Source organism: Chiloscyllium plagiosum, unplaced genomic scaffold, assembly GCF_037043375.1.
Source record: "Chiloscyllium plagiosum isolate Xiang-an unplaced genomic scaffold, Cpla_swu_hap1 HiC_scaffold_12, whole genome shotgun sequence".
NCBI lineage: Eukaryota > Metazoa > Chordata > Chondrichthyes > Orectolobiformes > Hemiscylliidae > Chiloscyllium > Chiloscyllium plagiosum.
The window spans coordinates 68673461-68699835 of record NW_028270150.1 but is presented as its reverse complement, the minus strand read 5'-3'; the positions used below and the strand labels follow the sequence as shown (position 1 = coordinate 68699835).

General features: G+C 39.9%; 1 protein-coding gene across 5 annotated transcripts in view; it reads right to left on the bottom strand.

Annotated features, from left to right (window-relative positions):
- Positions 1-26375, bottom strand: part of il1rapl1b (interleukin 1 receptor accessory protein-like 1b) — a 1405689-nt gene that overhangs the window by 61369 nt on the left and 1317945 nt on the right. For all 5 annotated transcript variants that reach the window (XM_043700749.2, XM_087992884.1, XM_087992883.1 and 2 more), the window contains 2 exons: positions 7687-7819; positions 4488-4633 (listed from right to left, as the gene is read on the bottom strand). In XM_043700749.2, the coding sequence (XP_043556684.1) occupies positions 4488-4633; positions 7687-7819 (279 nt within the window). The remainder of the gene's footprint in view (positions 1-4487; positions 4634-7686; positions 7820-26375) is intronic.

The window sequence follows — 26375 nt, the reverse complement described above, 5'->3', positions numbered from 1 at the left end:
ATAACTCCAACCCTCCAGTCCTGGTAACATGCTTGTAAATCTTTTCTGCACCTTCTCATACTTAACAACATCTTTCCTCTAGCAGGGAGACCAAAATTGAACACAGTATTCTGAAAGAGGGCTAACCAACGTACTGGACAGCCACAAGGTATCTGAACTTCTACGCTCAGTGCACTGAACAAGGAAAGCAAGTGCACCAAATGCTTTCTTCGCCACCTTGTCTATCTATGACTTCACTTTCATGAATTTTGCACTTATACCCCTTGGTCTCTTTGTTTAGCAACACTCCCCAGAACTCTACCATTATCTATATAATTCTTGCCCTCATTTGCCTTACCAAAATGTATCACCTCACATTTATGTAAATTAAACTGCATCTGCCAATCCTTGGCCCACACCCGCTATCCACTGCTCCGCCAATTTTTTGTGCCACCTCCATTGAAATCATTGCAGTTTAATTTATCAGTCTTAGCTTGCAGTCTCTCCCTGCTCTTACATGCCTTGACTATTTAACTTGCTCCCGTTATCTACTGTGCCAGACTTATCTCTTTTCTCACAGTCTCTTTGAGTCCAACCCCACCTTTACGAGGTTAAAGCCTCCTGAGTAGCACTGGCAAATCTATCCACCGGGATAGGTGTCTCCTTCCAAGTAAGGTGCAACCTGTCTTCTTATACAGGTCACTTCTATCCCAGAAGAGATCTCAATGGTCCAAAAATATGTATCCTTGCTCCTTGTACCAGTTCCTTAGTCATACCCTATCGTCCTATTCCAACCCTTAGAGTCAAGCACATGAAGCCTTGAGTAATCCAAATATTACCAGACTCAAGAATCTATTTTTTAGCCTCCTGTCTAATTTCCTATATTCACTCTGCAGAACCTTGTCCCTTTCCTTACCTATGCTGTTGGTACCAATGTGTACAACAACCTTTTGCTGGTCACTCTGTCCTTTCAGAATATTCTTCACTCTCTCAGAGACATCCTTAACTCTGCACTAGTAGACAACACACCATCATGATGTATCACTGACAGCTGCAGAAACATCTGTCTTGCCCCAGATTAGTGATTGCTTAGAACCTGTTTTACCCCTCTTTACAGTAGAGCCAGTCAGGGTACTGTCAGTGTAATATTCTCAAGAGGCCATCAATCCTGCAGTATCCAAAACAGCATCCTTGTTTGAGATGGGGATAGATGGGGATAGGACACTCCCGCACTAATTCTTGAGGATCAGATATCTGTTGATCTCAGTCTTGAATTTATCTGATGATCAGAAACTACCGCTCTCTGTGGAGAGTAATTCCAATGATTAATGACTCTGTGAGGGAAGAAATTCCTCTTTATCATCTTAAGAGGAGGGGGAGACCATTTAAAAAAATTGTTGGGATATTACTCATGTCTTCCACTGTGAAGACTGTCACAAAGTATTTATTAAGTTCTTCAGCTATTTCCTTATCTCCCAGCACGAGTCTTCCTGCATCAATTTGGAGCTACCCAATTTCTACTTTTGCTTCTCATTTGTTTCTTATGTATTGAAAGAAATTTTTACTATCATTTCTAATATTACTGGCTGGCTTACCTTCATATTTGATCCTCTCCTTCCTTATTTCTCTCTTTGTTATCCTCTGTTTGTTTTTGTAGTCTTCCCAATCTTCTGATTTCCACTTGGCCACTTTATAGGCTCTCTCTTTTTCTATGATACATTTCCTGACTTCCTTTGTCAGCCATGGCTGTTTAATCCTCCCCCCCCCCCCCCCCCACTCCAGGATAATCTTTCTTTTCTTTGGGATGAAGCTCTGTACTGTGTCCTCAATTACACCCAGAAACTCCTGTCTTCCCCAGTAGGATCTGCTTCTGGTCGATTTTCATCAGTTCTTCTCTCATGCCCATGTAATTACCTTTATTTAACTGTAACATCATTGCATCTCTCTTTCAAACTGCAGTCAGAACTCTACCATATTATGATCACTGCTTCCTTAGTGTTCCCTTTTGTGATTCATGCACAAGGAACTCAGATTTTTCTGTGCTAAATTCTGTGTTGTTCTCCATTTAAATAATATTCCACTTTTCTACCTTCTACCACGGTTGGTAACATTCATATTTTGCCACGCAATGTTCCATCTGCCATTTTTTCCCTCATTCATTCCACATATTCATATTCTTTGCAGACTCTTTAGGCCGAATTTTAAGGACTAGAATGATATCAGGAATGAGAGATTAAAAATATGAAGAAAGAATAGAGAAATTGGACTTATTCTTTTTGGAGCAGAGAACATTAAGAGGTAACCTTATTGAGGTGTTCAAATTTATGAATAATTTTGACGAGCTAAAGAAGGTTTTTCTGTTTCCAATAGTTAGCATGTCAGTAACTAATGGTTACAATTTGAAGACTGTCAGCAAGAGAGTTAGGAATGAGGTGAGGAGAAACTTCTTTACTCAGTGAGTTGATTGGACTTGGAATTTGTGAATTCCATAGGAGGTTTCAAAAGAGAGCTGGGTATATAACTGAATGTGACGAACTTCCAAGCTATGGAGGTAGGGTTGGAGAATGGAACTAGCTGGATAGTTCTTTTACGAGTCAGGTAACACATGATGAGCTGAATAGCCTCCTCTGTCCTGTAAAATTCTTTCATTCTGTTCTATTACTCCTGAAGATGGAAATGGGAGTGGGAGGTGTAAAAAAATAGTGCAGTCACATGGCATCCCATCTCAAGGAGAGGCTCATTAAGAGCCTTGTTTAAGCGAGTTTATAATGGTGAGTGGAATTTCCCTTAGGCCACCAGTTTCCTGAAGCAATAGGGGCAGATCATTGGTGGGCACTCGATGGCAGACTGCCAGTGCTCTGAGTAGATCAATGACACTTCCTTGCAAACTCAAGTGCCCAGGAGTACAGCCCAAAACCATTTTATTGAGAAGTTCTCCCTGACACATGGCTACATTTTTGTTTATTTGTTAAATTATTAAGAAGTACCTGGGAAGGTATCTTCTCTTGAGACATCTTCCCAGTTACTTAGCTTGCATCTCCATGACATTGGGAGACCTGTGATTGGACACCTGGAACACTTAATTGAACGATGAACACATGGCCATATCAACCAAAGGTTTACCCACTTGAAAATCTTAAGGATCTGTCTGGAGGTGAGTTTCTCATCCATCCTTCCATTGCAAAATCTCAACCATTTGTGTCCGAACAAATTAACTTTCCTCCTATCTACATTATCAGCAAATTTGGCAACAGTACTGTTGGCCCCATCAGCCAAGTTAGTATTAGATAATAAATTAGTTGAAGACCCAGCACTCATCTCTTCCAATTCCATTTGTAACAGTTTGTCACCTTGAAAAAAACCCATTTATTCTGAGTCTGTTTCCATTCTTAGTCAATCCCCTATCCATGTTAATCTATCACCTTCAACACTATGAGCTTTTATATTGAGCAGTAACATTTTATGTAACAACTTACTGAATGTCCATTTTTTTGAAATACATATTTAATGATTCCACTCTATCCACCCTGTCCATTACATCCTCAAGCCAAATCTTATAAACTTGTCAAAAACCACTTGCCGTTCATAAAACTACATTGACTTTGCTGAATACTATTATGACCTTCTAAATGTCCTGCCAAATTTTGCCAAACATGCATTCCAAATCTGCCATTTCACTTTTACCCACACTGCTTGGTGCATACTCAAAAGAATTTGTCAAGCAAAATTTCTCTTTCATAAAATAATGTCAGCATTTCATTATTACATCATGATTTCCGAAAGATCCTGCTAATACCCCATTAATAATGGATTGTAACATTTTCCCAATAACAGATGGTAGGCCAGCTGACCTCTAGTTTCCTACTGTCTCCCTCCTTTCTTGAGGAGGAGACTTACATTTGCAGCTTTCCAATCACCTGGAACTCATTCAGAAGCTTGAAAGTTTTGGACGATTCCAATCATAATACATGTAGTTCCCACAGCCACGTTTCCTTTATGAAAGCACAAGCAGCCTTAGTTTCTTCTTGCAGTTCATACTGGACTCATATCATACTTAAAATGCTTAATTAAAAAACTTCAACATTATAGAACAGGGGGATGAGAGAAAGTGAGGTTAAGGTGCCTTTATGAATGCCTTCATCTTCAGACCTAGAAACTGAAGCAGTTATGAAACTAAGAGGGATAATACAACATCAAATAGCTTTGTTGGGAGAAAAAAACAATTCTCTGCCCTATGTTTTAGTAATTTCAATCATTAGTCCTTTTCGTTCTTTAATTCTTCAATTTATGGAGACTGCTTTGCTAGCCTTCCTATTAATGTCACTTAGACCAATAAATTCCCACTAGCAGAATGGACATGACTTGAATTAAGCATCTTGGCATATTATATTTACATGAGCCTGTAACAGGACTGAAATTTATTTTCTTGGTTTTCTTGCTTGGCGATTGTCTTTAACAAGTCTCATTGAATCAAAACTAAAAGTAACAAAGCTGAAAGAAATGTTTACCTCTCTTCTGAAGAAGAATGCTTGCTTGTCGACGCCCATTCCCGTTTTCAACATAACAAGAATAGTTTCCCAAGTCTGCATCCTGCACTGAGTCAATTAGCAGAGAAATAGAAACTTCTTTCTCCCCGAGGTGTTCCCTGAGAATTCTGGTAAGGTAACAAAAATAACCAATTAAGCCTATAGCTTAGACCAAATCCTTGCACAATTTTTGAAACATTTCAAGTCGATTCGTATGGCATATATGATTTACTTTGCCATGTTATGCATATGGAAATTGGACATCTAAACACTGAAACAGTTTCTGACATAAACTTATCTATAAAAGATTAACTATTGTGAGTTTCATTTTTGGTATGGAGTCTATGTCTGAAAATTTAGTCATTGTAGGAGCAACATTTCTCATGTATTTGTGCATTTGCAGATCTTCAAGAAATTGATTTGTCATTTATACCAAATATTCCCTGACAAATGCATCAAATATGATCGTTCTTAAGATCTACTGCACTAACTTGCATCATAATGATTCAATGAATGAGCCCACAGAATATTTGTCAAAAATAAAACTAAGAACATAAGTACTAGGAGCAGGAGTAGGACATCTGGCTTGTTGAGCCTGCTCTGCCATTCAGTGAGATTATGGCTGATCTTTTCATGGATTCAGCTGCACTTACCCAACCTCTCACCATAACTCTTAGTTCCTTTACTGTTCAAAAATCTATCTTTGCCTTAAAAACATTCAATGCGGTAGCCTCAACTGCTGCACTGGGCAGGGAATTCCACAGATTTGCAACCCTTTGGATGAAGAAGTTTCTCCTCAAGTCAGACCTAAATCTGCTCCCAAATATTTTTAGGCTATGCTCTCTAGTTCTAGTTTCACTCACCAGTGGAAACAACCTGCTTGCTTCTATCTTATCTATTCCCTTCATTACTCTATATGTTTTTGCAAGATCCCCCCTCATTCGTCTGAATTCTAATGAGTCTGGTCCCATACTACTCAATCTTTCCGAACAAGGCAACCCTCTCGATTCCAGATTCAATCTAGTGAAGCTCTTCTGCCCCCCCGTGGGTATTTGAAATCTAAAACATGGAAATTGCTGGATAAATATAGCAGGTCTGGCAATGTCTGAATTGATGTTTTGAGTCTGGTGTCCCTTCTTCATAACTTGAAAAGTTAACTCTGTGCTCTCTCCACAGATACTGCCAGACTTGTTGACTTTCTCCAGCAATTTCTGCTTTTGCTTCGACTTGGCTTGATCAAGTCCAACAGTTTTGTATCCATGGTCAACCTCTTGTCTCACAGTTGCAAAGATGCATTTTCATATTGCAGTAAGTGCTATCAAATTGGTAGGATGTTTGATGATTGGAGGTTTATTGAGCAAAGGAAAGACCTGCAATGGATTCATTTAAAAGAGAGGTCAATTGTCATGAGTATTAGACAATCCTTCTGTATTTTAACAGACATGGAATGGCATCAACCATGATGTGTAATTGCTGGATTCCCACTAATCCTAAACGGAAGATGTTTTTTTCTGAGAAGGTAGAAGAGGCATACACCTGATGTTAAATTCACAAATCCTAGTCAAATGCCATCATTTGTCCCCAGCTGCAATTTTAACCTGGTCTGAATGGGACAACTGCTAGGACTTCCCTGCCAAATAAAAATAGTGAGAAGACCAGAAATAGAAAAGGCTATTTCAGCCTAAGATTTTAACTTTGATTGTGGAGCCTCCTTTTTTTCCATGAAACACTGTGACTTAAGTGCAAGCCCTCCCTTTGTGGCACCTACTGTTGCCCAAACCTGCTCCCAGCTGGCATTCAGGTGACACTTCTCATCTATTTTAGGGGGAATGGTGACTGGAAGCATAAAGGATCAGGAGTGCAAACTGTCATTATCTCACGCTGGCAATGCTAGTCCTCTTTGCTGCTTGCCCTACTCACCCGAATCTCATACAATTTCCCCCAACATTTAAGAATATTCATTTGGAGAAATAACAAGCACCTCTTCGTGAAAGAACTTTTCTGACAGATGAAAACTTGAATGAAAAAGTTCTTTTTCAGGGAACAAAGTCATCAAAATTAATTATTCATCTTAAACTGTGGGTACAAAAATCAGATTTAAAAAAATGAAAAACAATAATAATTCTCATTGAATTTATAGCCCTTACTTTCAAAGCTAAAGTCCATTTTCATGTGGAAAAATAAAGAAAAAAGTTTGGGATGGATCTGTGCAGCTTTACTTCCCAAAATTTAATCAGCCATAACTTGTTGTTACATTCATGATAGGAAAAGGATAATGCTTATAACATGTGTTTGCATTTTCATCCACAGAGCACTAATGGTATAACTGCAGGTCATAAATTGGAACTCATTCTCTTTTATGAGGTAGTGACTCGTTCATGCGTTCAAACATTGCAATAGTACTTGCATGTCGTGCCACAGTGACTGTGTTGTTGGACCAGCGATTCATCAGTCTGGGCTAATAGCCCAAGAATAGCGAACTCAAATCTCACAATATCAGATTGGAGATTTTAATTCTGTGGCAAAACATTCGGCAAATGTTAAAAAAGCTACAGTCAGCAAAAATAACACTAACGGTCGGACTATCACAAGAAACCGAACTAGTTCACAAGTATCCTTAAGGGAAGGAATCCTGCTGTCATTTCCTGTCTGACCCATACAGGACCTGAGTCTCATTGTGGCTGACTTAAACAGGCTAATTTTGGAGGGGAAATAAATACCAACTTTATCAATAACCCCAGGTGAATGCCATAATTTGATATCTGAGTGGACTATTGGCCTGCTATGAGGATTAGCACTGCTGCCTCACAGTGCCAGGGCCCGGGTTCAATTCCACCCTTGGGTGACTGTCTGTGTGGAGTTTGCACGTTCTTCACGTGTCTGCGTAGATTTCCATCGGTTGCTCCGGTTTCCTCCCACAATCCAAACATGTGCAGGTTAGGTGGATTGGCTATGGTAAATTGCTCATAGTGCCCATGGATGTGTAGTTTAGGTGGGTTAGCCATGGTAAGTACAGAGCTCAGGGATAATGTAGTGGATTTGGGAAGAATGCTTTTTGGAGGGTTGTTGTGGACTTGATGGGCCAAATGGCCTGCTTGTACACTGTAAGGATTCTATGGACTCAATATTAACCAATATGTTAGCATTTAGTTACAGGAGACATGATGAAAGCTCAAATTACCTTATGTCACTTTCTCTGGCATGGTTATCATCAAGGTCTTCAATAAACTTCTCTCCCTTCATCCAATAAATTATAGGGCTGACCTCTCCACCATAACCAAAAAAGGCTCTGCAGGTCAGATTTGCAAAGATGCCTGTTGAACAGAAACAGAATGACAGAAAGAGGTATTAGGAGTATTTTGAGCATTTAATACATTCAACATGATTTTCTGCATTGGTTGGAACCCAGAGTAATTGCTACACCAGAAGGAACTTCTGTTTATGTTCTGCCTTTAATATGGCCAAGAAATGTGTGATACGTTTTTCTACCGAAATGCATTTAAAATCAGTACTATCGTTTTTCTTTTGACATGTCTAATGACTTTCACATCCAGAGGAATATATTGGTGCAGGAGCAGCATCTTCATTATTATAGATGGCTTAATTTGGTTTTATGAAGGCATATTCAGCAATCACATTCAAACCTCATTAGTTCCCAAATGTTCAAGTTTATTTGTGTTTAATGCTACATTTACCAAACTTGTGGCAGCCCTAGCTCTGGCACTAGAAATTTGAGGTAAATGAGGAATCCCTGATGATTTGGAGCTTCAGAAAGCCTCTTATTGAAAAGTATCTTTTTTTTTGTCTAAGATACTTACTCACTCTTATCAGAATGGAAGTACAAGCTACTGCCTCTTGCTATGTGTACATTTATTTTGTCCAATTGGTTAACTTGCAGGATTAGCTGTGGCACAACAGCTTTCCTGTGCTAAAGGACTCTACACATAGTTCTTCAAAGCAAGTACAGCCTGTCAAACAAAAACAAAGAATGTGCAGGTACAATACTTCTAGGTTATTCCCCAAGTGTTGATAACTGCCTAACCTCGGCATCTTTAAAAGATCCACAGTCAGAAATGAAGCATGTGACTTTCAAAACGAGGTCTAGATTTGTTTCTGTCGTACCTCCAGTGCAAAGGATGCCTTCACTTAGTGATGTGGAGGTGCCGGTGTTGGACTGGGATGGACAAAGTTAAAAATCACACAACACTAGGTTATGTAATATTTTATATATTCCTACTTTGGAAATATAACCAGTCTGGTTCAAGATTGGGAGACAGACACCCAACTTCACATCTTTAATGCATTGTCTGAGCTGAGATGCCACCTATTTTTTATAAAACCTTAAGCTATCTCAAGTACGTGACTGGAAAGAAGTTCTGGGATTTAAGTATTAAAGAACCAAAACCTGCAACCCATCCTAAAAGATGAAAAATGCAACAGCAATCCAAGTTTGTCCAATATATCGTTTCAGTTGCATAACACAAAGACCTTTTGCTATAAATTCTGTGTCTTATGATCCTGCTTGACGGCTACCTGGTGAAGGAACAACGCCCCAAAAGCTCGTACTTCTAAATGGTGTCTGCGTGGGTTTCCAAAATCCACCTCCCACAATCCAAAAATGTGTGGGTCAGGTGAATTGGCCATGTTAAATTGCCCGTAGTGTTAGGTTAAAGGGGTAAATGTAGGGGTATGGGTGGGTTGCGCTTCGGCGGGTCGGTGTGGACTTGTTGGGCCGAAGGGCCTGTTTCCACACTGTAAGTAATCTAATCTAATCTAATCTAAATAAACGTGTTGGACTATAGCCTGGTGTCTTGTGATTCAACACTCAGTGTAATTAACATGGATTCCACAGCACAGATTTTACAAAATTTGATAGCAGCATCAGGCATTTGAATACTGTTCCTAATCTCAAATTTCAAAAATTACAGTTATACAGGAATTTTTCTTCTGTAATATGATAGTGACTACTCTTCAAAATGGTATAATTAGCTATAAAGTACTTTGGAATATCTTGAGATTGTGAAAGACACTAAGATATCTTTTTCATTTCCAGGATGTGAACATTGTGGGCCAGGCTAGTCTTTAATTGCCATTTCTAATTGTGAAGAGGGCAGTTAAGAGTCAACTACATTTCTATGGGTCTGCAGTCACATGTAGTCTTTCTCCCTCTCCCATTAACATGGAATTGTCACTGAGAGGATTCAGTGGGGGCGCAGTGGGTGGAATCTGCAGAATAATACAATTCACGATGGAAAATGTGTACATGTTGGATAACATAGAGACTCAAAGCAAAAATCAATGACACAATGCCTGATATCTGTCTTTATCAGGTTCTTAATTTCCATCATTCCCAAACACTTCTAACACATGCTTGTGTGATATGCAAATAAAACTAATTAAAAACATCTTTTTAAAATCTTAGCAACAAGAAGGGCTTCCTTGACTATTCAAACAGTTGTGTTTCAGCTTGCTTTGTAAAACAGAAGTGCCTAAAGCAATACTCCTTGGAGAAGGTTAAGTTGGTGAAATACTCTTTTGAAGACCCACTGTGGATATGGTCTCCTCCACAGTGCTCTCTTCTTTTCTCTTGTTCCAGCTGTTCAAGTGCTTGTCCTTCTTAGCAGCTATCTCCTTTTTGTTCCCCAGCCACAAAACATACAATACCATTAGAATCATCTGAACACTAGTCAATTTAACACTCCAGGGTCAAAAACAGACAAAATAAATCACCAATCTGTTAACCATCAACCTCAAAAACAAATCAATAAATAACAGTAGGTAGTGGAGTAGTCTTTTAAATAAGTGTTGCTGTATGGTCCTTAGCACCACAAAATGCTGTAGAGGCTAATCATGTAGTGAGTCAAGTGCGAGCCCAGCTCAATATCAGGAAGGGCTGTCTTCAAGCATAAGACCCACATTTCTATATTTTAATTAATTTATTTAAATCATTTTGTCATGTAACCCAGATGCTACAAATATGGTGAACATATAACTTGAGCAAAACGTGTGAGCATACTGCTGAAGCTTCTAATTCTAATTCCTAGTTTCTAAGCTTTTTACTCAAGTCTATGTGATGAACCCAACACAAACAGTTTCCAAGATTGTTAAATTCAGACCCAGTTCCCGATTTGTTTTGGCACCAGAAAAGAAACCCCAAAACACTAAGCTCCTGAGTGAGGAGGGATGAACTGGCTCATGTCTTTATACACTCACCTTTTTGGTCTCAGCAAGGTTCATTTAAAAACAGATCACTTGCATTGTGGTCACCTTTCTCCCAGATAAGACCGTCAGACCATAAGACATTAGAGCAGAAATTAGGCCATTCAGCCCCCTCGAGTCTGCTCCGCCATTCAATCATGGCTGATAGGTTTCTCAACCCCATTTTCCAGCTTCCTCCCAGTAACCTTTGATTCGTTTGATACTCAAGAACCTATCTATCTCAGTCTTAAATATACTCAATGACCTGGCCTCCACAGCCTTCTGTGGCAGTGAATTTCATACAGTCACTACTCTCCTTATCTCCATTCTAAAGGGTCTTTGCTTTACTCTAAGACTGTGCCCTTGGGTCCTAGTCTCCCCTACCAATAGAAACATCTTCCCAACATCTACTTTGTCCTGGCCATTCAGTATTCTGTAAGTTCCTATTGGATCCCCCCCCCCCTCATCCTTCTAAACTCCATTGAGTATAAACCCAGAGTCCTCAAACATTCCTCATATGTTAAGCTTTTCATTCCTGGGATCATTCTAGTGGACCTCCTCTGAAAATGTTCCAAAGCCAGTCCATCCTTCCTGAGATATAGGGCCCAAAACTGCACACAATACTCCAAATCTGGCCTGACCAGAACCTTACAGAGCCTCAGAAATACATCCCTGTTTTTATATTCAAATCTTCTCAATATAAAGGCCAACATTGCATTTGCCTTCTTAACTACTGACTCACCTGTAAGTTTACCTTGACAGAATCCTGGAGTAGAACTCTCAAATCTCTTTCTACATCAGACTTCTGAATTTTCTCCCCATTTACAAAATAGTCCATGTCTGTATTCTTCCCACCAAGGTGCATGACCTCACACTTTCCCTCATTGTACACCATCTGCTACTTCTTTGCCCACTCTCCTAACCTGTCCAAATCCTTCTGCAGCTTCCCTGCCTCTCAATGCTACCTGTCCCTCCACCTATCTTCTGCCCGTAACATCTGCAAACTTAGCCAGAATGTCCTCAGTTTGTTCATCTCGATCGTTAATATATAAGTGAACTTCTGTTTTAAAAGGTGTAGATTTAACTAAGTTTTCCTGAGTTGAACTAGAATGAATTTATTAATTACAAAATGTGAGAACTAGAGTGAGTTTACTAAACTTGAGAAAAAAATAGTAAAACCCCACATACACTCTAGGGAAAAAAAATACAGATTCAGTTTTGGAATTATTTATGAAGAACAGGTAATTGAGCATTGTGGCTAATGGCAGTGGAGATTACTGATAGCTCTGATGTCAGTAGTTAAAAACTGGTTACATGATCCTTAGTTTTGCAGATTGGTTGAGGTGCTGCAGTTCTGATTCCTTTCAACCTTACTTGAATTCCAGAGTCCTTTGGGTGGCTGTTTGTTTTAGTCTGACTGCTCGTTAGCTAACCTCCATCACTCCAGTCACCTGAAACACAGGGGTTACTGGGGGATAATTCTTCAACTGTAACCTTCACTTTCAATTCCAGGCTAGTGCATGTGAGAATGTTTAGCCCCACTAGCACACTCTAGTAAAGTTGAAATTGGCTTTTTAACCTCTGTTTAGGAATGTTCTTGTAATGAAAAATTAACAAATTTAACATTTATTGTAAAATCTGAAAGGGAATCCTTTTCTAAATTTAATACAATGCTGGAGCCTTGCGAACATTTGCTGAGTTCTGCAGTCAAGGAGCCAGCTTGTTTTTGTTTAATTTTGTAAACATTCAACCTGACCTTGTGACAGTCAAATTCAGCGAAAAGCTAAGGGAAAACATAAGGACAGTTATGTCCACGGCAAGTTGATGAGAAAATAACAACTCGAGTCTTCCCAGTCCTTGACCTTGAGAGTGTGATAAGAATGGTATAAGAAAAGTATGTGAATTATGCTCATTGCCCTTACACGAGGCATTTTTGCCAAGTGTTCCAGCTCTGCATGCAGTTTTTAAATAAAATTCTTTCTTTGCTCTTGCCAGCAGTTGAGTTGAGTTGAGTTAATTTAATTTCCACAACAGTTCTTCAAAGGGAATAAACAGAAATTGTGTTTGCAGTTTGGGATATAATTCACAGGGGGGAGTTGACTTCTTGTTGAGTCTGGGGTGATCAGTCCCTTTGTATTTCCAAGAGATCATAGCCCAGTCAGTTTTGACTTGCCTCTTGTCGCTCTCCCCTACTATGAAGAGCTGCCGTTTGAATTTTCCTTCACCTCCTGTGAGACATTCTCTCTCTCCTTTTCCCATTCCAAACAGACACTTACAATCTGGAGTCATTTATGGCTCCAACAACCCTCTTTAAAAACACATTTGGAATTACAAGTTTAAAATGTACATCAGGATTTTGTGGTCATAGAGTCATAGAGATGTACAGCATGGAAACAGACCTTTCGTGACAAATGAAAAAGAACTAAGAAGACAATAAAATGTCTGTATCAATTCTCATATGACCAAAGCAATGTCCAATCAGTGGTGAACCAACAGAGAATTATTGGATTTCCCATAAACAACATCTTTTCTTATCAATAATGAGATCTGAAATAGCATTTGGAAAGATTTCAGTATTTTTCAGTGTTAGTAAATGAGTCATCGCACATGCACTTCCAGAAAGTTCTATTCCAATCAGTGTGAGCAGCAAATGCTTCATTAGAAGCTTTGACCTTACACTTATTGCACTAGGGCAATTCTCAATTGATCCTGTTTTAACAAGCTTCAGCTGGATCTGTGAAGTCCATTAATTACTCCAGACTAAATGTGCTAAACTGAGTGTTAACTTGACACAGAAAATCAGTTTGCCCAAAACTCCACATTTTAAAAAAAAACATGTTCTGAGCAAGCTGATTTAATGGCTTAACCTGCCTTTGTAATTTTACTTGAGATAAAATATTCATTCATTACAATGTACAGAAAATAATTTCTGCAGATCCATGAATGAGATGCTGTGCTGAAAAGGTGAACTAGTATTGCACTCTTTGTGTCCTTGCCTACCAATACAAAGATATCACTCTGAAGAAACTTGATAACCACAACTTTTAGAATCGGCACATAAAATTGCAGCAAATACAAAATTAATCCTCATGCAATACTGCAAGACATCAAATCCACAACACTGTATGTAGAGCTCTCAAATAAAAACAAAATCAAATTGACTAATGTAATCATTCAATAACAGCTGCCACTTTTTCATTGATAAAATGGAAGCATATACCACAAATATGTCTCACATATTGCTTATGCATTCTCCTACTGACAAACAATTGGAAACAACAGGCAAGAAAAGTTTGATAGGTTTTTTTCTTCTCGTGAGAAAATATTCATGGCCAAGATAGTTCAGCTAGTTTTATCGACAAGAACATATTAATTTTACACAAAATCCAACCTACTGTATGGATTGAATAAAGAGGTAAAATAGCCCACTCTGGTGTTTTAGGGAGTTCATCAAATGATCTGGCTGAGCTGAGTCCTCAATCCATATCTCCCACAATACTAACAGTGAGGTCATTTATTGTCAATACACTGAGAGCAATTGTCTTCTTTTAAGGAAAGTCTGCAAACAAATCATAAAAGAAATGCTACGCTACTTCTCCCAATTTCCTATTGTAACTCCAGTGGAAAGTTGCCAGAAATTCTTCTGAGTTGGTCTCATCAGCTGCCCACACAGTTACTGTAGGATTCCCACTGAAGTTAAAGTGAGATATCTGGAAACACTGCATGCATTTCAGCCATAAGACTCAATTATTTTAATGACTACCTACTCCTTTCTGAAAAGTCACAACATTCAGCCAGTGTTATTAATTTGGTGAACAACAACATCAATAACTTACATTTACATAACACCATAAGATAGGAAAATATTCCAAGGTGTTTCCCAGAAACATAATCAGACAATAATTGCAACTCTATCAATGATAACTCCTAGAATGTCGATAGTGGAGGATTCAATAAAGCTAACTCCATTAAATGTCAAGGGCAGTGGTTAGATTGTCTCTTACTGAAGATGGCCATTGTATAGGATGCATATTTCTTACTACTTGTCAGGCCAATTCTGAATATTGTCCAAGTTTTGCTGCATTTGTACATAGACTGCTTCAGTATCTGAATCATCGTGAATGGTGCTGAACATTGTGCAATTGTGAGTGAATAGCCTGGCTTCTGATCTTATGATGGAGGGAAGGTCATTCATAAACTAGCTGCAGATGATTGGTTCCAGGATGCTATCCTGAGGAACTCCTGCAGAGATATGCTGAGATGACTGATCTGCAACAAACACAACCTTCTTCCTTATGTGCCAGATCTGATTCTAAGCAGAAGAGGGTATTGCCCTCATTGTGAATGACTCCAGATTTTGTAGGGCTACTTGCTGCCAACTGTCGTCTCAGCACTAATCCACCAATTACAGGTTGCCTCCCTTATCCCAACTCTGTGTCATGTGTTAAGTTAGCCTGTCCTTTATCCATTCTAACATACTACCCTCAGCTCCATGAGCTCTTACATTATTAAGTTGTCTGCAGCATTCTGGTTTGCACTCAGTAATTTGCTGATTTTTGGTGGTTCGAACCACCCCCAGTTCCCTTGTTCTGACACTGGACCTTTTTAGGGAATGTGAAAGGAAGAAGGTATTAGACAGGTGTTTCAGGGAAAAAGAATTCCTGCATTTATTTAAATACAAAAAGGTAAGTATAATACAAGAAATACAGGCAAAAGCACCAAACAGGGAAATTAACATTATCAATTATACAGAGGACAGTAAAGAATTACACTATTAAATTAAACACAGACTAAGCGGTGTTTGAATCTAAAACAACAGTTTTAATCACAGAAACTAATAGGCTTCCGACCATTGGGGTCCCATACACTATCACCACCCCTCTTCCCTTCCCTGTTAGCTAAACCGGAAACTTTGGGGTCTTGGGAGTTTAAGCTCACCACTGCAGAAAACACAATTTTGAAGTGCAGCTGGCAGTTCCCATTGGCCGTACCCAGTGTCTTGACTTTGGACTGTATAGGCCTTCAATCCAGGTTGGGTCCACTGATGCAGTAGGACACGTATTGGACCTACCGGGTGAGTACTTGGTTTTCCTTACTTTCTGGTGGTATTATGGATGGGTTTCACCTCAGGATGTGTCTGAGACTTTGTGGTGTTGTCAGGTTGGTCGTTTTCAGACATTGTCGGTTCTTAAGTGTGTTGGTCATGGTCAGTCGCCATTGGTTCCCCTGGCTCAGTACAGGCCTGTATCGGTAGTTTTCAGATTGCTGTCGGGATGCCTTTTCTGGAGATAGCTCTTGAAAATAGTCGCTGGAACTGGCTGTTGGAATTCTTCTTCTGGGGATCGCTGATAGAATGCCTCCTGGTGGATGGCTTTGGGGATCACTGCCGGGGAATAGCTGCTTGGGCTCCCACTTCTGGAGATAGCTGTGGCAACAGTTGCCTCAGATTAGTTTGGGGCCTGCAGTTATATTGATTGTGGGCTTCTTATCTTTGTGCCAATCTGTACTTGCCGTTGTGTTACCGGTGCTCTCTCTGAAGTCAATTAGCTTCCTGTTAGTTAATAGTATGCATAAATGGATCTTTATTTAAGTTAAATGTTCGGTAGGTGTGCAGGCCCCACACTGGCTGGGCTGTGAAGCCCAAAGTGTAAAAGTTAGTTTCAGTCCAGAGTGTTAGGTTTGCTTAATTGGTCTCTTGCAGTGGAGGTGTAAATTGTGATTTGGAGGTGCCGGTGTTGGATGCCACAACCACCTGATGAAGGAGCAGCACTCCGAAAGCTAGTGCTTCTCAATAAACCTGTTGGACAAAACCTGGTGTTGTGTGATTTTTAATGAGGTGTAAATTGGAATTCCAGGCAACTATCTGTGTTTGCGTATGCTTCCTGGAGCTCAGCCGTGCTGTCCCGTTTACTTTTAAGAGCTTTGAGAAGTCCAGGCCTTTGGTACAGTATTTTAGATGATGGGACTTTTTGCTCAATCCTACAAGCATTATGTGTAGTACTTTATCAATTGCATTTTCGAAATCAATTGCATATTGGCCCAATTTTAGGTGGTCATGAAGTGCTTTGAAAGGTGGTCATGACATTATTCAACTCTAGCCTCCCCACTACTCTTGACCCACTCCAATTTGCCTATCGGACAAACAGATCTACGTCAGATGCCATATCACTTGCCCTTCACTCCTCCCTAGAACATCTTGACACCAAGAACAGCTATGTAAGAATCCTACTCATTCACTATAGTTCAGCCTTCAACATTATTATCCCCTCCAGATTGATTACTCAACTTAGTGATCTCAGACTAACCCTCACCCCCCACCTCCCCCCTCCTCTCCCACAGGCCACAATCAGTGAAGACTGGGGACAATATTTCATCCTCACTAACACTCAATACTGGAGCACTGCAGGGGTGCATAAGCCTCCTGCTGTACTCATTGTAAACCCATGACTGTGTCACCAAATACCAGACTAATGCCATTTACAAGTTTGCTGATGACACCACCATAGTCGGTCGAATCTCAGATGGCGACAGAACAGACTACAGACGGGCAGTGGAAGACCTGGAAAAATGGTGCACTGAGAACAACCCAGCTCTCAATGCCAGCAAAACCAAGGAACTCATTATTGACTTTCGGCGGGATGTTACTCATGCCTCCCTACACATTACCAGCACAGAGGTGGAACAAGTGGAGAGTGTCAGGCTCCTGGGAATGGTCATCCACAACAAGCCTTCTTGGACTCGTCATGTGGATGCACTGGTTACAAAGGCACAACAACGTCTCTTCTTCCTCAGACAGTTGAGGAAATTTAGTATGATGGTGAATACCCTTGCCAACTTTGTGTAAACTTGGCCCGGACAATCACAAAGGCCAACCTCCCATCTCTATAATCCATCTACCAGGCTCATTGTCAAGGAAAGGCTGCCAGCATTCTCAAAGATCATTTCCACCCTGGCAATGCTTTTCTACAAGCTCTACCATCAGGGAGAAGGTACAGAAGCTTGAACACACGATCCAGTCGGTTTCAAAACAGTTTCTACCCTATTGTTGTTAGAATTCTGAATGGTCTCACAAACTCTTAGCATTTGCCTGTACCTGTGTTTTAGTTTTGCCGTTGTTTACCTATTCTTTAACTGTATGATGTGTCTGTATTTCTTGCAAGTCAAAGTTTTACACTATGCCTCGGTACACGTGATGTGACGTAATGTGACATTCCAATCCATTCAATCCAAAAACATTGTATCTACTAATCTATTCAAATATTAACCTATTGTAAAGCACTATACATTACACTATAATATACTATACTAAGCTTTTCTAAACAATAATTACATCTATTCATTCTTTACAAAATGGAATGTAACCACATCTTGACACTGAATGTCTTTTACCTGGGCCGGACCATCTGGTACTTGGTGTAGAAGACATAGTTAGATGCATGTTTACCAATTTAACTGGAATTTATTCTGATTCTGAAAGATGTGAATAGGCTCTATAATGTCCACTATGATAGATAATTGTTGTTTCAAAACCACCTTCAAATGGAAGGATGTGGCTTTGAGACCTGGATGTGACTTCTTCTGGTCCAAAGCATAGAGTGGTGCTAAATTATCAGACAGAAAATGAAAAGTTTGTTTTGAATCAAGGAAAAGTTAGTATCAATATTTTTAACTTTGAAGTCACTGACCAATAATCCTGATCCAGAACATAGAAACAAGAGTAGGCTATTTGCCCTCTTGAGCCTGCTCCATCATTCATTACAATCATGACCGATTTGTGCCTTATCTTCACGTGCCTGCCTTGGCCAATATCTCTTGCTATCCTTACTAAATTAAAAATTGTCTATCACAGATTTAAATTTAACAGGTAAATGACACCTGTTTGAGGAAGAGAGTTCCAAACCTTCATCACTCTAACATCACTCTTGAATAGCCTGGCCCTAATTCTTAGACTTTGCCTCTGGTCCTAGAATCTTCAACCAGTCATCATCTTCTACTGCAGGGTGAACGTGGGTACTGTTGGAGATTAAGAGTCAAGATTAGGGCAGTGCTGGAAAAGAACAGCAGGTCAGGCAGCATCTGAGGAGCAGGAAAATCGACATTTTGGGCGAAAGCCCTTCATCAGGAATAATGAATCATGATGAAGGGCTTTTGCCCAAAACATCGATTTTCCTGCTCCTCGGTTGCTGCCTGACCTGCCGTGCTTTTCAAGCACCACGCCAATCTTCTACTGCAGACCAACAAAGTCCATTTGACCAAGAAATTGTGGAAGTTCCATATGTTCTTCTTTTTCTTGATCAATTTGCTGATTCCCAGTTGTTGTGGAGTGAATACCTGAAGGTGGTCAAGTTTGCCGCAGTGAAGTCATTGGATACCTCCCAGTGGACATCTTCTCACTGGGGATGCTTCCTTGCATCATAATGCAGGTCAAAATAGTGGTTCCTACATTTTCCCCTTCTCTGGTAGGCTTCACATTAGGGGCGATAGATATCAATGGGTGTAACACGCTATCATGCTTCGACCAAGCCTTGGCATGGCTTTGACGCACCCTTCAAATGTTGTGTTTTGTGATTGGACTGCCTCAGACAGTGGTTTAAAGCAAGATCCTGCAGATGCTGGAAATCTGAAACAAACACTGAGTGCTGGAGAAACTCGGTAAACCTGGCAGCATCTGTGTAGAGGGAAACAGAGTTAATGTGTCAAGTCAGGTATGATGCTTTTTCAAAATACTGTTTCACATGTTAGAAGTTCAGTCCTTGTTGTGCTGAATGTACCAAATCAAGGAGTAAACCATCGAGAATTTGAACAAGCTCATCTCTCAATACTGCTCTGTCACTTGAATTGGCGACACTACGTAACTCTTCAGTGAAATGCACCAATAGGATTTACCACTGGGGCTCCTATTTGAATCGAGCACATTCAATTCAACTGGAACAAAAAGGGGAATTGAAGTCAACTAGGACTGACTGAAAATTTGCTGAGGCTTCATCAACTTCTTGCCTAATAAGAATTTCTTTGGAAAAGGGGCCTACTGCATTTAAAAATGTACTGACCTAGAGCTGTTACTACTTCAAAGAGATACCTGCAGCAATTCTGTGCCTGTGGAACTGAATTTTACACAACTTCCATAGTGGTTATTTCTGACAAGAAACAAAAAAGCGATTAGGTGTGGAATATTCAGATAGCTGTTGTCCTGGTGTTCTAGCACCCATAGACAGACACTATAGATATATATAGTTTGTCTTTGGTAGACAAAACATGCTCAGAACCACAGTAATGATCAGTCTTCCAGACAACCTTCAAAAAAACAAATTTGGTTTCATATATGATCCAGAACAAAGGCCCCAAACTGAAAACCAAGTAATCTCCAAGCAAGATGAGCCACCTCCTAGTCATCAACACAGTCATGCGTCTTGCCAGCATTAAGTCCAAGCAATTAGATGAAACCAAGAAATGCCTTGCTTTTTTGTTTAAACAAACTGTTAATACGCAAAGAGATCTTTTTCCTATCCCTATCTCCAAAAGAACTTGAAATAAATCAATTTTCTGACAATCTTACAAAACTGAACACTTAAAAATGTTAAATGTGAAGCCTTTAAGAATCAAAGTTCCTAGTAGAATGCCGACATATGAAAAGTTTATCTCAAATGCTCATGTACGTATTCATTAAAATCTAGCTCGACAAAGCATTCCTTCTTCTGAAAGAGAACAAATGGATTTGTTACCTGTGCTGGTTTTTGGAGAGAATAAAAGGACACACAACTCTGGAGGTCCACTAGAAATCTAAACTACGAGCTGAAGATTTTCTGTCTTTAGCTGCATCCAGGTAGTAGGTAATATTTCTAACTCAGTAGACCTGCTTTTTTAAATTTGTTGAATTAAGATGGAAATTATTAACTCAAAGAAGGTGCAGGGGGTGAGAGAGACTCAGGGGTGTGTTCAGGCTAATGGTAAGTTAGCCTGACTCAAGGCATTTTCTATTTCTCAAGCCTTACCCTCATAAGCCCTGCTGATCTCCCACCTAAACTGAAGGGAAGTAACAGTCACTATTAGGGAACCTAAGTCAGTGAAAGTCTTTACATTGTTTGTAGGACCTGGAAAAACACACCTGATCACCACACATAATTAGCAAAAAAAACCCCACTTTTTTCTGGATTATTTTGTCCCTGTGTACTCGTCCCATGAGTTTCACCTGACAAGCAGCTCCCTCACCCAGGCCTCTGGATAAAATTTATCATTAGGGCAGCACGGTGGCTCAGTGGTGAGCACTGCTGTCTCACAGTGTCAGGGACCCCGGTTCGATTCCAATCTCAGGCGACTGTCTGTGTGGATTGTGCACATTCCCCCTGTGCCTGCGTGGGTTTCATCTTTCCTCCCACAATTAAAAGATGTGCAGGTTATGTGAATTTGCCATGCTAAATTGGCCATAGTGTTCAGTGATTTGTTAGGGGTAAATGTAGAGTCATCGGGGAATGGGTCTGAGTGGGTTACTCTTCGGAGTGTCGGTGTGGACATGTAGGGCCAAATGGCCTGCTTCCCCACTGTGGGGATTCTATGATTCGAGGAAAGTGTTTAAATCAGATTCATTCACTTTTGTGCTTAACCTGCAGCAAGATAGTGTCTAATTCTGGCTAAACATAAACCTGGCTGTGTTCAGGTGGGACGATGGCTCAGTGGTTAGCACTGCTGTCTCACAGTGCCAGGGTCCTAGTTTCGATTACAGCCTCGGGCGACTGTCTGTGTGGAGTATGCACATTCTCCCCGTGTGTGCAAGGGTTTCCTCTGGGTGCTCCAGTTTCCTCCCACAATCCAAAGTTGTGCAGGTTAGGTGAATTGGTCATGCTAATAGTGCTAATTGCCCATAGTGTCCAGGGATGTGTAGGCTCGGAGCATTAGTCATGGGTAAAAGCAGAAGTAAGAGGCTAGGGGAAGAGGTTTAGGTGGGATATTCTTCGGAGGGTCAGTGTGGACTTGTAGGGCCGGAGGGCCTGTTACCACACTCTTGGGATTCTATTCTGGGTTGCTGTTTCTACCAATGTGAAATAATTAACCTCACATCCAAAACATGTAATATAAACTACATTTTTTGAAATGTCTAGTTGTATGATCTTTAGGAAGGGCCTTCAATCCCTCTTTCTGGTCGACACACTATCTCCTGGGGCTGTGGAAGGGATTGTTCCATTTCTAATGGCAATTGCAATAATCTAAATGATGTCCTAAGTACCTCAGGTCATTTTGCCTCTGAAATTCCTCCAATCTATATATTCCACAGCAGGTCTGAAGCACCATGTGCAGTTTGTAATGCTTTCATTAGAGGTTGGTAGGTGAATCAAACAAAATTATTGCAGGGTTATTCTGATTTTACATTTAGATGTGTTTAGTTCAGCATATATAAGTTCTAATGAGGAAAACCAATATACCAGAACATTTAGCGAGTGCTTTGAAACAGAAAAAAAATTAACAATAAAGAGCCAATGTGTACACATTAAGGAGAATTGAATCCTCATCTATTGAACATCGAATATGAACAAAATGAAATATTCACCTCATATTACAAAATAAAGTTCTGCATTCATGGACATTATGTGTCCTTTGAGGTGTTGCTTGATGTCTTTTCTGTTTTCTCAAATCAAGGGAACATCACCATTTGTGAGTTCTCCTCAAAGCCACATAGCATCTTAATTTGGAACAGGCCAGTGTTCCTTCAGTGCAGCTGAGACAAACTTCCAGAGATCCTTTTCTAGTAAATCTTGGATGGACCCATACCACAGGAATTCAAGTAGGCAGCTCACTATCAACTTCTTAATGGCAAGCGGAAGGGGTAACAAATGCTTGCCAGTAGCATATATATCCTGTCAACAACTTCTTCAAAGTTCATGCCTTAAAACTTAATGAAGCTGAAATTGCCAAAATTGATGTTGGTCCCCTACTGACAAATAAATGGATCCATTGGGCAGCTGGTCAATGACAACATAATAAATTAACTGCTGTGCAGAGCGCATAAAGTTCTGACATTGGTGATTCATGGCCTCTATTAGCATTTCCTGCAGCAAAGTTCAACAGAAGTCTACATTTAAACATTTAACAAAATGCCTAAATCTGAGAAACAGGTGCCTATTCTGTCAGTAATTACTGTGCAAGGCATGTTATTCTTTTCACTATTCTGTCACTGTCAGTGGCAACCACGCTTTTTATAGCAAACTGTTAATTTTCTGATGTCACAGGTCAGCAGGAATTTTGAACAGTCTGAAGAACAGGCATCTGGCTGCAAACTTTAAATAATTTGAACAGTTGGTCATCACAGAAAGTGTTAAAAACTACAGTATTGACAGACAGCTCTGAAGCTGTAATAACAACCATTTAGAACACCACTCTGCCACATACATGTGAACATATTAATTAGGAGCAGAAGCAGGCCACAAAGTCTCTCAATGCTGCTTTGCAATTTTAAAAGTTTTATTTAATCATCCATGGAACAAGGGCATCGCTGGCTAGGCAGTATTTATTGCCTATCAATAATTGCCCTGAGAAAGAGCCTTCCAAAATTCATGATCCTCTATTTAAAAAAAACATTGTTTATGCCTTAAATGGGTAACACCTTATATTGAAACAGTGACACTAGTTTTCGATTTGCCCACCAAAGAAAACATCCTTTCTAAATGCACCCTGTCGAATTCCCTTGTCTCTGTGGCGCAATTGGTCAGCGCATTCGGCTGCTAACTGAAAGGTTGATGGTTCAAGCCCGCCCCGGTGCGGTGTGTTTGCTGTTCTCCCTCCAGTTGCGAAGTTGTCTGTTTTGTAAGAGTAACAAAAAGACGGGGTACTGTGCTAATGGTCGGATACTTGGTAGTGTGGATGAGCAGAGGGATCTTGGTGTCCATGTACACAGATCTCTGAAAGTTGCCACCCAGGTAAATAGTGCAGTAAAGAAGGCATATGGCGTACTGGCTTTTATTGGTAGAGGAATTGAGTTCCGGAGCCCTGAGGTCATGTTGCAGTTGTATAAGACTCTGGTGCGGCCGCATCTGGAGTATTGTGTGCAGTTTTGGTCGCCATACTATAGGAAGGATGTGGAGGCACTGGAACGGGTGCAGAGGAGGTTTACCAGGATGTTGCCTGGTATGGTAGGAAGATCGTATGAGGAAAGGCTGAGGCACTTGGGGCTGTTTTCATTGGAGAAAAGAAGGTTTAGGGGTGACTTGATAGAGGTGTACAAGATGATTTGGGGTTTAGATAGGGTTGACCATGAGAACCTTTTTCCACGTATGGAGTCAGCTATTATGAGGGGTCATAGCTTTAAATTAAGGGGTGGTAGGTATAGGACAGATGTTAGGGGTAGATTCTTTACTCAGCGAGTCGTGAGTTCGTGGAATGCCCTGCCAGTAGCAGTGGTGGACTCTCCCTCTTTATGGGCATTTAAACAGGCATTGAATAGGCATATGGAGGATGGTGGGCTAGTGTAGGTTAGGTGGGCTTGGATCGGCGCAACATCGAGGGCCAAAGGGCCTGTACTGCGCTGTATGTTTCTATGTTCTATGTTCTACTAAATAAAAACTTAAAAAACTGCAGAGGATGCAAATCAGAAACAAAAACAGAAATTTGCTGGAAAAGTTGAGCAGATCTGGCAGCATCTGTGGAGACAAATCAGGGTTAACATATTAGGTTCCTCAGAACTGAGGAAGGGTCACTCGACTTGAAACATTAACTCTGATTTCTCTCCACAAATACCGCCAGACCTGCTCAGCTTTTCCAGCAATTTCTGCTTTTGGTTCTCAGAAATGCAATAAGATTCAAATCAGTTGTCTCTTATACTTCTACACTCCAATGGATACAATCTGAGACTGTTGATTCTTTAATCATAAATCAAATCATCTATCCTAGGTATTAGTCGACTAAACATTACCTGAACTGCCTGCAACACATTTACATCCTTCTGTAAATAAGGTGACTAATTCTGTGTATAGTACTCCAGAAATGATTTTATCATTGCTTTGACAATAAGACATAGACTCCTGACTTTTCTATTAATTTCCTCTTTCAATAAACAATAACAGTTCATTACTTTTCCTAATTACTTATTATGCCTACAATTTTGTAATCCATGCACTAGGACATCCAGATCCTTCTGCATTTCAGAGCTCAGCAATCTCTCATCAGTTACATAATTTGCTTTGTTTTCCGATTATTCCTGCCAAAATGGACATTTTTACATCATCCACATTACACTCTATTTGCCACACCTTTGTCCACTCACTTAATCTACGTTTCTCAATTTGTTGACTTCTTATGCCCGCTTCACAACTTAGTATCTTTGTTATTAACAAATTTTGCAACCATACCTTCAGTCCCTTCAGCAAAATCATTTATAAGAATTGTAAAAAAAAATTGATGCTCCAGCACCAAACCCTGTGACACATAATTTGTTATGTCTTGTCAACCAAAAAATGATCCACTTATGCCAATGTTCTCTCATGACCCCGACTCAAGGAGCTTTTATTTTATGCAATAACCATTGATGTGGTATCCTATCAACTGCCTTTTTGGAAATCTGGATACAATAGATCACATGTTACTTCTTCAAAGAACTCAGATAAATTGGTGAAACTTGACTTCCCTTTCACAAAGCCATGTTGACTATGCCTGATTACCTTGAACCTTTCTCAGTCATGCTACAACATACTAGTGTCCCACATCTTGTTTTATGACAAATGTTAAGCTAACTGGCCTGTAGTTTCCTGCAGATGCTGGAATTTCCTGCATCTTATTTCCCTCCCTATTTGAATAAAGAAGTTACCTTCACTATTTTCACATTTAATGTAATGTCACAAACAATTTTGGCTTGGAACTATATCGCTGTTCCTTTACTGTCATTGGTTCAAGAGCCTGGAACTCTATTGCAGCAGTGTGAATATATCAACATCACATAGTCTGAAGCAGTTCAAGAAAGCACCTCACCACCAGCTTCTCAAAGGGTGACAATAAATGTAATAAGGGTGGCCTTGCAGTAATGCTCAGACCCCATAAATTAACAGCAAAAAAAAGCTTCACTTTTGTGGATCTTTTACGAGAATAGAAATAATGGAATCTATTAAGCCCCTTGAGACTGCTCTGCTACTTAATTAAATCATGTTTGATCTGCGCCTTACCTCTATATCTCCTGATATCCTTACCTGACAAAAATCTATTGAACTCTTTCTGAACTTGTAAACTGTCAATACATGTGTGTGCATGTATGACATATCACAAAAGATGGAACATATTTAGTTGAGGAACATACGTGAAAGCTTGCAGGTCCACAGGCCAGAATATCAATAGGATTGAAGTGAGCAGGATAAAAGATACAGTAAGTTACAAAGCAGTAATGATATTCTTAAATATTAAAAGGCCACTCATTGTAAGATGAAAAGAAAACTGAAGGTATTAAAATTCCATAGTTTGAAAGCTGTACAAAAGAATGAATCATTGTACTCCCTGAATAATTCTTACTCTAACATAATGCCAAAAGAGCTTAAGATACAAACATCCTTTAACACACGATAAAGCAATTTGTATTTACAACAGATGAGCTGATGAATTTTGACCTAAATAATTTACAGAATTTGGGACATGTTGCAGAAATACAAATGAGAAAGGTGCATACAGATTATCATAAAATGAGTATCATGATTGGACAGC